The 15,572-nt window shown below is 43.4% G+C and overlaps 3 protein-coding genes across 4 annotated transcripts in view; 1 reads left to right on the forward strand and 2 right to left on the reverse strand.

Annotated features, from left to right (window-relative positions):
• Positions 1-15,572, reverse strand: part of LOC135916514 (alpha-crystallin A chain-like) — an 84,689-nt gene that overhangs the window by 40,113 nt on the left and 29,004 nt on the right. The window lies entirely within an intron of this gene.
• Positions 3,614-4,934, reverse strand: LOC135916500 (alpha-crystallin B chain-like). Its single transcript, XM_065449886.2, has one exon. The coding sequence runs from the start codon at positions 4,359-4,361 to the stop codon at positions 3,738-3,740; it is 624 nt and encodes a 207-aa protein (XP_065305958.1). The 5' UTR covers positions 4,362-4,934; the 3' UTR covers positions 3,614-3,737.
• LOC135916499 (heat shock protein 68-like) lies at positions 5,162-7,288 on the forward strand. Its single transcript, XM_065449885.2, has one exon. It carries the CDS (start codon positions 5,266-5,268, stop codon positions 7,177-7,179), a length of 1,914 nt encoding a protein of 637 aa, XP_065305957.1. The 5' UTR covers positions 5,162-5,265; the 3' UTR covers positions 7,180-7,288.

Genomic DNA, 15,572 nt, shown 5'->3' on the forward strand with positions numbered 1-15,572 from the left:
CAGATAAAGTTCGGTGGGGGCACACATGTCTGGTGTGCTATAACAACACATATGTTGTCATACTCCTTAATTTTCTTACAATACAGACATCCACATAAATTTAACGCATCGATACTCTTTGTATCACAGTGGCACGTTCCCATTCTAGGGAATCAGCTCGAAACGGGAACAGATGCAGTCGCCCAACGGGGAGTAGGACAAATATTAAAACAATTCAAGGAAGCTGTTCAATATTATGCATTATTTCATTATTAGGTCTGTATGCATAAGACATACCTAGCTATGAGGTGACATTAAATATGCATGTTTTATGTCATGATTTATTGCTTAATTATGCACAAAAGAACTGTGCTCCCTGGCCCTACTTTGTAGGTCAACAGTGATCTTATAGACCGGTTTGCTGTGGCTCGTATTTGGTAAGCATATGTATACTAATCCACAACTACATGTGGTGAGATAGTGAGCGACAAATGGAAGGATGTGAAACCTTCGTGGGGTAAGCAAAGAAAACTTCGCCACTTGTTCTGAGACTGTAACAATTTCACATCACAGTAAGTATCACTTAGCTTATTAAAGCTATACATATGCAGCTTGCAGCAATTTCAGCAAAATCTATTGATGTATTGATGCCAGTATACTCCATGTGTACATATAGCACTTGTAGACAACTGGAAGAGTTGCTCTAAGTGTTGTGCTAGATGCTCTACTGACAGTAGATGAGGCAGTGGCAATGAATGATTGATCCCCTGTTTTAACGTCTCAAAGCTAGGCAAGATTTCACAGTGGAGCGCTCCGGATATTAGTTCTGACAACCCGGAGACTTCATTTATCGTGCACAATTGTGCATTTACTGTGCATTCATACACAAGCATTCTTGCAAACCACCTTCATCAAAATGTGGACATGATAGCTTGGAATCAAACCTGTGGCCTTAGCAGCACAAATACACTGATGCATTGCACTGGGTGAAATAGCAAAGTTATATGCTACAATTTCTAAGTGCTGGATGAATAAGTATACTTTACTGCAAAGGAAAGTTGATATGCACTATATAGGATTGTCTACAAAAGAAAAGAAAAAATGTTCCAGGTTCTAAATACATGATGTATTACTCGGATAATTCCGGAACTTGTTTGGGTGCAAATAATTAAGCTCACCTAAGTTCAACCTGTCCATAACACACCGTTCAATGAATTCGCTGCACACTGCACTGCTCCCGCAGTTTACACAGTATTTATACATGCAAGCTTATTGTCTTTCATTTCGCTTCTTGCGTCTCGTGCGTTGTCTACTGCTTGATTTGTTTAAAGCGGTCTTCATGAATTCACATACTCTTTTTCTCATTGGAATCGCTCGTGTGTTCACGATGTTTATGGACGCAGAGAGATTACTAGGATAAGCTTCACAAGACTGCAAGTGCTGCCGTTTTTGATTGTAAACAACAGTGCCATCCACCTTGATTGACAAGCTGGACAACTGTAAAGTCTTAGAAGGTAGCATTATTTAACCCTGGTCTCGACCTGTGTTGCATGAGGGGCTTTTAATGCACTGCTGTGTTATAAGTTTCGGGACTGTGCAAATGTTGCCAAACAATATGTGCACTAGGCCGCATAAAAACATAGCAGTAAATCTTTTCACTAATTTTTCTTTCTCTTTTTTTATCATTTAGCCCTAATTTTCTCCTTTATATACCTTAAGTGCCATGTGCCCTATTGCACATGCAAAGGTAGTGCTTCAAAGTCAAAAGCCATGATTAAAAGTATATTTAAAATGTGTGGCAAATATATTGAAGCACTTCTGATTGGACTTGTGCTGCAAGTCTGAATAACAAATGTGAAGTGTTCTGGTAAAATAAGTTGCAAGGTAGAGGGCTCGATGTTTACCCTTGCAGTGTCAGCTTGTCTTCATGTAGTGAGTTCCCATCTTTCATTGTTTTCAATTTCTTTACATCAGGCATATATTTAAGTGCCTAAATGTAAAGTGCTTTCCAAGTATACTAGACAAAAAATAGTTTATATTGTCTTCAACATTCATATAAACAGTTCTCACATAAAGTACACTTTCTGTAAACCTGAAAGAGCTCACCGAAGTATTGACAATTGACAAGACGCGTATTAAAATCCTCCACACGAACAGTACGTCTATTGGCATACAAAACACTAGTCTGCTCCGTTTTAGAATATGCTACAGTTATATGGGACCCATTCACTAAAAGCGATATGGTAGAGCTAGAAAGCTTACTGAAAAAAGCAGTTCGATTCATCTACAATACATATGGGCATAGTTCTATTACTAACCTTTTATCTTGGAGCGGCTTACCTTCTATAAGTGACAGAAATCGTGCATGTCGTTTAAAATTCTTTTTCCAAATAATAAATGGCCAGTACAAGATCGACACGTCTCACATTATCACCTATGCAACAGGTTACGCTACCAGACAGCGACACTCACTAGCTGTAACTCCATTTACAACACGTGTCAACTGCTTCAAGTATTCGTTTTTTCCAAGAATTATAGTAGATTGGAATAAGCTGGCCGATAAAACTGTAACACAGGACTCATTATCACTTTTCGAAACATATCTTTAATTTTTTTTTTTGCACTTGCTGAGATTGTTAGTGATAGCACTGTTTTACTGTATGATTGGGAAAGATCGCTGATGTAACGTTGAAGCGCTTGTTTTTGTGCCTGTTTTTCGCACTTGTTTGAAGAATTTTTTAGTGCAATATCCAATTTTTGTATTTATATTTTTGTGAACTTACTTGTGTACCATGCTCCTAAGATCTTGTTTAAGATCGCAGTATTTATAAATAAATAAAATAATTCATTTGCAAGCTGTATGGTTCTTGCAATTCTGAATGTACAGTAAATATGATGGAAGTAAATTTTGAGTGGACATTATTAATTGGTACTGAAGGGGATATATAATGTACAAACCTAAAAATTGTCTGTGGTTACAATTATGCTCTAGTAATTACAGTAATATAACTGTCTGTGCTACACCTGCTTGACCATCACATGGGAATAAAACAAATACAAATCACCATATAGATGCAGTTTCTAAAGGCAGACAGTGAAACAAGTGCCTAAAATAGATACATTACGGTGACAAAGAACACTATTATTTTGCATGATTGCTATCTCCTTATTCATAGAAATGGGCTTTGGGAAATACTATCTTGAAAAGTCATCTTGGAAATTTATTTCAAGTGGATACGTCTTGCCAACTCGCCGGTTACAAGTCGTAAATTGCAATATTTGCTGCAAAGTATTTGTTGAAGAAGTTCGTTACTGAACCTCAGTTAATAAGTTGAATATGTGTTTCGGTTTGTTGTGCTAGTAATTTCTGCTGCTTCAGATAAGCCAGCTCAAGGAGGATAATAGGCAGCCTGCCACAGACAACTTTTAAATATGTCGACAGTGCAAAATTATTAAGAGGATGCATTCGATTAAGAGGATGCATTCGCTACTACAAACTAGATTTTTTTTCTCTAATTCCACATTCTGCAAATGTTTGCAGCTGAGTGCGTACAGTAATTAGAAGCCTGCCCACCAGCAACAGCTTTACGGTCAGGCGCAGGAATAAAAAACAATATGACGCTACCTCGGGATGAAATACCCGTTTATTTGACTTTGCATTATGCTTGATGGTGAAGTTGCCGCAATTCGAGGCACTTTGCGAACGGAAAGACATGATCCTAAAGATGACAACAATACAAAATGCAGGAATGATCTCTTCACGACGCCTGCGCAGCTTCGGCGGTGTCTTCTTTGGGTTTTTCCGCCTCCTTATTAGTCTGGTCCGCCGCCGCCGCGATCGGCTTCGACGACTCGACTACGATGGGAATCGTCCTCGGCTTCTTCCTGGGAGGCTCCGGCTTGGGCGCTTCGATGGCCAGCACGCCGGACGACAACAGGGCGCAGGTGACCGTCTCGGCTTTCACTCCTTCGGGAAGGGTGAACCGCCGGGTGAACTCGCGCTTCACGTAGCTAGAACCGTCCTCGCTCTCTTCCTCGTGCTTCGCCCTCACCTCGATGCAGTCGTCGACCGCCTTGACGGAGATTTCCTCAGGCTTGTAGCCGAGAACGTTGCAGTTCAAAACGAACTTCGAGTCGTCTGGTGAATCGCTTCTCGGGTCTTCTTCAGCGAGGCTCTGCGCACGCTTCCGAGGACTGCCGGGGTGCGCGGCGCCACGGAGACACAGGCAGCTGGAACTGCGATCCGAAGTCGTCTGCTTCGTTTTCTTGTCCGCCTGACGCAAAGCGGGCCGCATCGCGTCAGTTAGCTGGTCCAGAGCCTCGAGTGGAGAGAACAGGTCGTCCACATCGCTGAAAAGCGGGTACAGCATCAGACGCACCATGCTGTAGTACTTCGCAGCGGCAACGTCGTAGATATTCAGTGGATTCCAAGCAAGAACTGGTCCAAGCAAGGCGAACGCAAGTTCACAGCTCGATCGTACGTCAACTCGATTGTGATCGTACAACTCAATCTGACGGCGAGCAGACGACGCCGCGATTTATACGCGAGGTGGCGACGCAACGGAAAGAACGCGAAACTTCGAGAATGGCGGAGAGGAGGATAACTACGTCAGTTGTCACCGCCTCATTTACGGCCTCTCTCCCACCTCCAAACGATCGCGTAGGCTCTCGAATATTCTCGCATCGTCCCGATCATTTCGGCAAGCTGGGAATTCAAGTGTACTTACGTAGGTTTGAACCGCTTGCCACAAAACACGCTGAAAATAAAATTTGCCATCCACGCACATTCTCGACGGCATTAATGACCGAACCTCGAGGAAACTAGCCGTATTCAGATGTTCTTGTTATGTACTTGTTAGGCTCCTGTCGTCTGCTACACGTTCTTGTATCGCGGATCATTCGTCCCAGTAAATATTCCCCGATTCCAATTTTCTACATGAAACAGCTAATAACGTTCTGTCAGGTTCTACTGAGCCGTTAGACTCATTCTCCTTTTCAAAATGGCAAACAACTGGTTATTCTTTTTTTTTCGTAAACAGTAGCAGACGACGCGAGAGCTTTCTCGAGGCTTCTACGCGCGGTCGACCAATCGCAGAACGACTGGTATGACGTCACCGCTGTGCTTTGCTCCCATTGGTTGAAGTGGTTCGCGAAGCTTCTCGGCGTTCGTAGAAAAGCGCGCGAACGGTATAAATCGCGCGCCGACGATGCTCTCGCCAGACTTGTGACTTGAATCACGAGAGCAATAGTTCTGAAGCAGAACGCAACTGACACAAAGCACACATCATGCCTAGCCGCATGCAATCAGACGTCCCAGCCATCGGCATCGACCTGGGCACCACGTATTCCTGCGTGGGCGTCTTCCAACACGGTCGCGTCGAGATCATCGCCAACGATCAGGGCAACCGCACGACGCCGAGCTACGTAGCCTTCACGGACACGGAGCGGCTGATCGGCGATGCAGCCAAGGCACAGGCGGCCATGAACCCCGAGAACACGGTGTTCGATGCCAAGAGGCTGATCGGACGCCGCTACGACGACCCCAAGATCCAAGACGATATCCGGCACTGGCCCTTCAAGGTGGAGAACGACGGAGGCAAGCCGAAGATCAGCGTCGAGTTCAAAGGCGAGCGCAAGCGTTTCAACCCGGAGGAGATCAGCGCTATGGTTTTGACCAAGATGAAAGAGACTGCCGAGGCGTATCTGGGAAAAAAGGTGAGCGACGCCGTCATCACGGTGCCAGCTTACTTCAATGATTCCCAGAGGCAAGCCACGAAAGATGCTGGCGCTATCGCTGGTCTCAACGTGCTGCGTATCATCAACGAACCCACGGCAGCAGCGCTGGCCTATGGCCTCGATAAGAACTTGCGTGGCGAGAAGAACGTCCTCATCTTCGATCTGGGTGGCGGCACCTTCGACGTTTCCGTGCTGACCATCGACGAGGGCTCCATGTTCGAAGTGCGTTCCACGGCAGGTGACACGCACCTGGGAGGCGAAGATTTCGACAACCGGATGGTGGAGCACTTCGTGCAGGAATTCAAGCGGAAGCACCGCAAGGATCTCAGGGTGAACCCTCGAGCTCTTCGACGACTGCGCACCGCCTGCGAGCGCGCCAAGAGGACGCTGTCGAGCTCTGCCGAAGCCAGCATCGAGATCGACGCGCTCTTCGAAGGCATCGACTTCTACAGCAAGATCACCCGCGCCAGGTTCGAGGAGCTCTGCATGGACCTTTTCCGCAGCACACTCGAACCCGTGGAGCGAGCGCTTCGCGACGCCAAGATGGACAAGTCGCAGATCCACGACGTCGTGCTTGTGGGTGGTTCTACTCGAATCCCCAAGGTGCAGAAGCTGCTCAAGGACTTCTTCAACGGCAAGGAACTCTCCATGGGCATCAACCCGGACGAAGCAGTGGCGTACGGTGCCGCGGTGCAGGCAGCCGTGCTGAGCGGCGACTCGAGTGACACCATCCGCGACGTGCTGCTGGTTGACGTGGCGCCGCTGTCATTGGGAATCGAGACGGCAGGCGGGGTCATGACCCGCATCGTGGAGCGCAACTCGCGCATTCCCTGCAAGACGTCCCAGACGTTCACCACGTATTCGGACAATCAACCTGCGGTCACCATCCAGGTTTACGAAGGTGAACGTGCCCTTACGAAAGACAACCATCTGTTGGGAACTTTCAACCTGAATGGCATTCCACCAGCACCTAGAGGAGTTCCGCAGATAGAAGTCACTTTCGACATGGACGCCAATGGCATCTTGCAGGTCTCGGCCCGAGACAAAAGCACTGGCAAGCAGGAGAGCATCCGCATCACTAACGACAAGGGTCGACTCTCCAAGGAGGATATCGAGCGCATGCTTGCTGAGGCCGAAAAGTTCAAGCAGGAAGACGACGCTCAGCGTGAGAGGGTGGCTGCTAGGAACTCCCTAGAGTCTTACGTCTATGGCATCAAGCAGGCTGCTGAAGAAGCTGGGGACAAGCTATCATCCTCAGAGAAGGACTCTGTGCTATCCAGGTGTCGGGAAACCATCTCGTGGATTGACAGCAACAACCTGGCCGAGAAAGAAGAGTACGAGCATCGTCTTAAGGAACTTCAGCAGGCTTGCATGCCAATCATGAGTAAGCTGCACCAACCACAAGGACCAAAGCATGGGTCAACGCCGCACCACGCCGGGCCCACTGTGGAGGAAGTAGACTGAGCGAAATCTAGGCATGGAACTGTAAAATACTCATGTTGTCATCTATTTATTGCCATGAAACATACTGTAAATAGTCATTCATAATAAAGGGATGTTTTTTTTTATTAAATTGTCTTGCGTGAACAGTCAGGTGGGGCGACAGTTTCGCTGAATGCGTGTCGTTGCCTCACCTGTGCAATGCTATATGAGACAATGAATTCCTGCAATACGTAAACGGCAATGTTTTGCAGTGTAGGTTAATTCAAGGTAAGTATGCAGTATTGACTGTTCGCAATAACCCAATAAGAGGTTACTCTACATTTTTTTTTATTTAACATACTGTTAGTCCCACTGGGACTGTTACAGGAGTGGATTTTTCAGCAAGATACAGGAATAAGTATACAGTACAGTATACGCCAGTTACACATCAAGCGAGCAACAATACAAACAGTATACAGTACAGTACCGTAATACGCCAGTTACACACCAAGTAGGCAACAACACAAAATCAATACAGTCTGAACATGATCATCAGGTCTGGATTGTTGACAAGACTGACGAGGCTGCAAGCTCAGTGAACTTTTCCAAGGAATCCTGCGCAGTTATGGATTTGTCTAGGCTGTTCCATTCTCTTATGGCTCGAGGGAACAAGGAAAAGTAATATGCGTTGTTAGCACAAGAGTATTCATTAATCGTAAAGTCATGTTTGTGACGTGTTTCTCTAGAACGATTAAAACTAATGTAAGTAGGAGGATCCATGTTAAATGCGTTATGAATTAATTGATAAAGAAACTTGAGTCTATGAAGCGTGACGCGGCTTGATAAGGTGTCTAGGCTTGCGTAGGAAAGCAGCTCTGTGGGAGAATCAGTGCGCCGGTATCTATGGTAGATAAAACGAACAGCTTTTCGTTGAACTGATTCGAGCATGTGTACATCTTTTTGCATATATGGAAACCAGACGACGTTTGCATATTCTAAGATTGGACGGATAAGGACTTTATATGCGAGTAACTTGGTATCTGAAGTCGCAAGGTGCGCTTAAGGAAGTATAAACTGTTCATTGCTTTTTTGGTAATGTTTTGTACTTGGGTTTTAGAGCTGAGATTATCAGAAATAATCACACCAAGGTATTTCTTTTCAGTTACTGTTCTGAGCACGCCTTTGCCAGTACCGTAAGAGAAATTAAGTTTTGTTTTCTTATTTGTGACAGACATCACTACAGTTTTTTCCATATTGATTGCCATTTGCCATGTATTGCACCACTTTATGACGTTGCCCAAAGCTGTGTTTAACCTCATTTGGTCTGCATGAGTGTTTATTTTTTGGTGTAACACGCAGTCATCCGCAAAGAGACGCACCTTCACATCAACGTGGTATGTTATGTCGTTTATGTATAAGATGAATAAAAAGGGTGCTAGCACAGAGCCTTGCGGCATGCCAGAAATGACCGGAACGATATCAGAAGCATGGTCATTGTACTGCACATATTGTCGGCGTTCCGATAAGTAGCTGGCTATCCACCTCGTAACGGGACCATCGCCAAGTATTTTGTTTAGTTTGAAATTCAATTTAGCATGTGCCACACGATCAAAAGCCTTTGAGTAATCAAGGAAAATTATATCAGTTTGGCTTTGATGATTGATTCCCTCTGCGAGGTCATGAAAGATTTCTGCCAGTTGGGTAACAGTGGACAACCCTGCTCTGAAGCCATGCTGGTTTTGGTGAATGATGTTTTTAGTCTCAGTATGTTCTTTAAGAAATTTTAATATGTGCTCAAGAATTTTACAACAGGTACATGTGAGGGATATAGGCCGGTAATTGGATGGGGACGTTACATCGCCTGATTTGTGAATGGGCACAATTTTTGCTACCTTCCATTCAGCGGGCAGACAGCTGTCCTGAAGTGACTTAGAAAATATGAGGTAGAGATATTCACTGATTGGTTCGGCATAGCGCCAAGAAAACAGTTTGGAATTCCGTCAGGACCACAACTCTTTCTTTCATCAAGGTTCAACAACAGAGAAAGAATCCCAGGTACACTTATGACCGGAGCGCCAGAAAGTTGTGTAGACTCATTACTATTGCACGATAATGGTCCTAAAACACCTTTATCGGCGGTGAATATCGACTGGAAGTAATTGTTAAATGAGTCAGCTTGCTGCTTTCCAGCAAGCTGACTCATACTAAACTATTGAAGAATTACTGTTAATAGTATACACAATATGTGAGATATAATGTGATGTTACGTACACTGAGTATAATTCGTATCTTCTAATAGGTAAGCACCAGTTAACTGTCTATAATTGTTTACATAACTTTTGCCAACTTGGCATGCTGGTGATTGTAGTGAAACATTTAAGGCCTCAACAAGGCTCAGCTTTTGCTGATGACAAGTTAAGCAAACTTAAGTAGTGGCAGGAAAGCCTATTTCTGTGGCGCAGAGTGGTGAGTGACCATGAGCAAAAATGGTAGATGAGGAAGCGAGTGCAGCAAACAAGCGGCAGGGTTGGATTCAGAGCAGCATCGATGAGGGGTGCCCTGTGTGGTGGAAAAATGTTACGTGAGCTTACAAGTTGCTTAGAATGATGGTGAATGGAATTTCACATTTATCTTCATAGCATGTACCTAACTGCTTCATGAAAGCTTTGCTTCAAAAATCTGAACATGTGCATTAAATCCAGTGCTATTCACTGGATGCTTAGAAGTATTCAAGCTATTAGACTGAGAAAGCTGAGGAGTAAGAGTCAATAATGAATATCTTGGCAATCTTTGTTTTGCTGGAGAAATTCGCGATTGAGGAGCTTAACCGAGAAAGTAACTGGGGATGAAGATTAATATGCAGAAGACAAACATAATGTTCAATAGCCTGGCAAGGCAACAAGAATTCAGGATTACCAGTCGGCCTGTAACGTCTGTGAAGAAGTATGTTTACCTCGGTCACTGATTCCGCAGACCACCTTGATCATGGGAATGAAACTTACAGAAGAATAAAAATGAGTTGCAGTATATACGGACTGGAAGCTCAACACTGTCATTGAAAAGTGTACAATCATTGCGTTCTACCGGTTCTAATGTATCAGGCAGAAACTTGGAGGTTAATGAGGAAGCTCAAAAACAAGTTAATTGCGTAATTAGCGATGGAATAACAAATGTTAGGCATAATGTTAAGAGACAGGAAGAAAACAGTGTTGCTCACAAAGCAAACAGGGATAGCGAATATTCTGGTTGACATTAAGAGCAAAAAATGGAGTTGCAGAGGCCATGTAATGCATAGGGCGAGTAAACGGTAGACTATTACAGTTACAGGATGGGTGCCAAGGGAGGTGGGGTGGTAAAATTATGAAATTTTCTGGTACAAGCTGGAATGAACTAGCACAAGATGGGTAGTTGGAGATCGCAGGGTGAGGCCTTCGTCCTGCAGTGGACATAAAGATATGTTGATGATGGGGTTAAGCTGCACAACTTTTTAAAAGCCATTTTTTTCAATGATCAGCTTAATTTTCCACACGACAGCATAAGGACGATGTGCATTCATAAAGACTGGCTCTTCTGGATTACCGCAGTCTTATGAAGTGGCTAGAAAGACCTTTCCAATTTGGAGTGAACCATGTGGCCATGTTTGACTGCTCATTTGAAGCACTCGCGCAGGGTCACTAAGGTCATGGAAGACAAGTTTAAAGGTCCTTTACACAAATAAATGGGTTGAATCGTGGCAATGAGGTCTCATTATGGCTATCAGAAGCCACTTGCACTAAAGAGTAACTGATGCAGGCACGTACGCATGGTGGGCCATGGGGGACGCCTCCCCCCCCCCATTCTGCCCTCTTCACCAGTCCTCACACACATTCCTTAGTTGTATGTAATTGATTGCTCGACAGAGAATGTTATTCAAGTGATAATCAACCAAGCTAATCATTTAACTGTTTTAACATATTAATTCAGCTGTCCAATTCCTGCTTTTCATTCCTTATTGTACAGGCCTGAAAGCACTGAATCGCCAAAGGAAACCAAAGGAAAGAATGCTTGCTCACATTATGGTAAAAGAAAAGTGTCTGCGCCTCTATTTCAGTAAGCGGACAACGCAGCGATTGGTAGGAGTGATTAAGCTAAGCAGGGGTTAGGCAATGAGAGTGCACACATTTGTTCCTGCGCAACCAACTTCGAAATATTGAGTTTTAATGAACAGGCAATGTTGCAATTACCCACCGTCATGGCTTTCATGAACATAAAGTGTGCTTATCATGCTGCAATAAAACATGTGGTCAACATTCAGGGCATCACTCATTTAGCTTTAAAGTTTCATTAGATAGGAAGTATGGCAAACAGCATAAAACAAAAAATATAATTAAATAATGGGATTAGGATCGCTAAGGTGTAATACTAAATCAGTTTAGACTGACAAAGCATCTTTTCGGAACGAGATTTTCGTTAATATTGTTGTTTATATTTGTTGGCAATTATTAGAAGATAAAATGAAAGTCGAAGTGCTGTTTTTTTTTTTTTGATTTCACTTTGAAATCTCAACGCCGGGAAATCAGTGTGGTGTAACGTATTTCAACATATTTTCTCATATTTGCGCCAATGTGGCTCAGTAGAAGCTCTTGAAGTTTGCCAGGTTCAGTCTTTGGCTCCCTTTAGAGTATGATGTAGTTTACCTTTACAAATAAAAAGATTAACCGGGTCCGAGCGTGTTGTACCCTCGATATATATGACGTCACAGCGAGCTGGTGCATGAACTTCAAGGAAGTGTCGTCACCCATATTTTAATCTTTCCTGTGCTATGAAACCCATGTTACGTAACAGTGGCTTTTTTGATACAGTAGAAAGGTGCTTTACTACTGCAGCTGAAGTGACCTTTCTCCTCAGTGTTCCTTTACAAAACCGGAGCAACACACACACTAGAAGAGATGCCGTAGCGAGGGTGCTCGGGATGAACTTCGACTACATGTGGTTCTGTACCTTGCATCTACATATACATACACAAAGGTTCTTGCACTCTGCACGTAATGCGGCTGCATCAGCTGGGAAGTTAGCTTGCGACCTCTAATTCAGCAGCAGAACTGAGCCACTGTGATGTACACACAGCATGAAATTAATGTACTGTATACACAAACAGATCTTATGCTCTCGCGAGTGATGGTTCAATTCATGGCATCTGTGCAGCGAGTGAGTGAAATTGTAGTGAATAGGACAATGAGCAATACGTGGTCAACTCTACACACTTTTGCATACAACTTTGCAAGTCTTGTTCTACAGCAATACTGGGTAGGTAATCTCTCAGTGGCTTAAAATCCAGGGAGATTTGTGGCAACTTTACCTCCCTGACATGCATAAAGTGCTTTTGACACTTTTGTTAGAAGATCTATTTGGAAAAGAATGCTTGATTTCGCTCAAGATAACCAGATGCCTTCCTTGAACATTCTTGCTGCACAATGATCGGTTAAAGCCCATGGAAGTGTATGTGTGGAAAGGTGTGGTACGCCACCCTGCCCCATACCATTGTTATTTTATGTCACGTATTGCTCGAGTGCGCTGACCAGATTGTCACTGCAGTGAGAAATCAGCTTGGACATTATGTCACACAAATTGAACACAAATAGAAGTTATCAACAATATCCGTTGTCTGTACAGAGGTAAAATACACAGCCTGTACGTACCTCAAGGCGCACAACTGGCTCTGCAGCAAGTTGACGCTGTAGGGCCTGAGAAACTATGTGAAATCTTGCAGTGAACACCTACACTCATACCGAATAATTTTCTGTGAATAACCCTTCAATTCTGAATGTATTTCCATAAGAACCCGCTAAGAAATTTCTTTAGAGCACGAGATTTTTACTCTTATTTCAAAGATACAATGTGTACATAGTTTCCATTGGGTGCATTCACCTGCAACAACAACAACAAAAAAAATTTCTTTCTGCAACTGCAACTTATTCTACAAAAAAAAAAAAGAGAAGAAGAGGCCTTCATTCACTACACATGCTAGCTTCACTGTCAGTGTGTATAACATGATGAAATGAACGTATGGAGCCCAATAAAACCACATAAGCACCTGAATTCAAGTGCGCAATTTCAAGAGGGTTGATGAGTGGCTTGTTTTCGATAAGCAAAGGGAAGGGTCAGCATGTTGTACGACTTGCCTTCAGCGATACTGACACAGATCTAGTATACAAGTACAGTTCATGATTTATAGATAAAGGGTAACTCTAGCTCTACGAATAGTTATTCATATTTAACTTGCTTGCAAATGTGCTGATCGAGCAACTGCAACCAACTGCTACAAAACGATATGAAGCCTAGAGACGATAAAGCTAAGGGAAGCATAGGATAAATTAAATGTGATTTTTCATAATATATAGAATTATTAAGCAAAAGAGAAATAAAGGACGGCTAAGAAACAACTTGCCGCAGGTAGGAGCCTCACTCTCATTGTCTGCATTACGAGTGGGATGCTTTACCATTTGGCTACCATGCAGGCTACAATAAAATCAACTTTCTTGGGTATTTCTGCATAAAAAAAATTAGCCCTGGAAGTGTGATCAGTAGCATTCACGGCTATGCCAGTAGAAGAGAACCATCCTTAGAACTACGGGAATTACATGTGTAAATTTAGGTGCAGGCAGCTGGCCAATAACCCTCGCATGTTACCTGAGTGCAACAAGGCTGCCAGAGTAAAAAATGCAGTGAACGAGAAGAAGAGGAGCTGGGGCACTCAATTTTTATTTGTCACAACCATGAAAAGTGAACAGACGATGCAGACTTTGTCTGTTTCCTTTACATGGTTGTGACTAAGATCAACATCCTTAGTTCCCTTTCTTCTCTTCGGCTGCTCCAACGACTCACCAGGGCAGAGGTTACTAGGTCCTTTGTTAGATGTGGTCATACGCTGCTCATCTCATGGGAAAAATCCTTTTTTTATTGTTATTTGTGAGCCAGTTTCCGAAGGCGACCTACTCACACCAGTGTAATGGAGGCAAAACATGATCAATGGGTGCACCATAGGCGAACAAGCAATCCTGTAGACAGTGATGAAGCACACAAGTTCACGCACACCTGCAAGTCCGCACTCAACTGTACAACTTCAAATGAGTTAACGAGCATGGTTTGTTTTTAGTAAGTTAAGCCAATCCATCAGTCCCACTTACAGTCGGTGTCAGTGAACAAGGCATGCACTGGTCTGCATGTTAGAGGTGTCAGCTTCACTCGTGGATATAACTTAACAAGGAACAGGTACAAAGTACTTTTGTTTTTACACGATTGCTCTCCAAGCCCGCACCCAACTGCACAACTTCAAATGAGTTTGTGAGCATGGCTTGTTTTTAGTAAGTTAAGCCAATCCAACAGTATCACTTACAGGCGGTGTCAGTGAACAGGCATGCACTGGTCCGCATGTTGTGTTAGCTTCACTCGTGGATATAACTTGACAAGGAACAGGTACAAAGTACTTTTGTTTTTACCCGATTGCTATGATGGATGCATTTGGTAAACAATTTTGCATTCCATCACTGACAACAAAATTATCTGTGTGTCATGACATTGCAATGCAGCAGTGCTTCCTGAAAGTGGCTCATTACCATCCTAGTACAGTGGCAGTACCCGCAGTGCCATCATCAATTTGTACATAGTCTGAATGTTGTGAAAGCCCTCTGTGCAAAATATGACATTGGGTGGGTTCTCAGAATAAGGTGTAGTAGTTTTAGAGAGGTCTGTGCTTGACGAGTGTGTCTTTAGAACAATTTATTTCACTAAACTCAGTAGCACCTTAGTGCTGTACATATCATCAAACCTTGAAAATGCTAGTATCAAAAAAAAGGAAGAACTCCAAGTTTCATACAAGAATGACTTTGACATGGGTTAGAACACACACCACACTGATCGTGAACTAATTGTTTATTTGTTGACACATATTTATACACACACGTGTTATCATAGCAACACGACTGTTAAAGTCAGATGCTATTATCAGCCAGTCTTTTACAGTAAGGAAAATTAGTTGCTTGATCACCATGTACGTGGACTAGGAGTCCATTTTTCTAGTTTGTTTATATTTTATAGATAAAAGCCTCGTTCACTTGCCTAAATACTTAGAGACAGTCTTAACATGACATGGCACTTCTTTGTCTTCAATTTTCATTCTGAATTACCGTGTCACTGGCATGTATTTAATCTAGCTGCACTATATACACTTTTCATCAGTGACGACAGAGCGGTACAGGTCACACAAAGTTTGAATTTTCTCAAAAAGCGGTGGAAACAATAGCACTATACACCTGACATATGGCGTCACCTGGATTGAGCTTAATGTTACGCAAGAATATATTACCTTACCATTTCCGGTATAATTTTAGCAAGAATGAAAGCTAGCCGTTGTCCAAGAGGGTGGCAGACCAGCTGCATGTGCCTCAAAACTGCAC

Source organism: Dermacentor albipictus, chromosome 9 (assembly GCF_038994185.2).
Source record: "Dermacentor albipictus isolate Rhodes 1998 colony chromosome 9, USDA_Dalb.pri_finalv2, whole genome shotgun sequence".
Taxonomy (NCBI): Eukaryota; Metazoa; Arthropoda; class Arachnida; order Ixodida; family Ixodidae; genus Dermacentor; species Dermacentor albipictus.

Excerpts from the sequence above, each read along its gene's own strand:
- LOC135916500 (XM_065449886.2), bottom strand. The coding sequence starts at position 4,361 with ATGGTGCGTCTGATGCTGTACCCGCTTTTCAGCGATGTGGACGACCTG.
- LOC135916499 (XM_065449885.2), top strand. The coding sequence starts at position 5,266 with ATGCCTAGCCGCATGCAATCAGACGTCCCAGCCATCGGCATCGACCTG.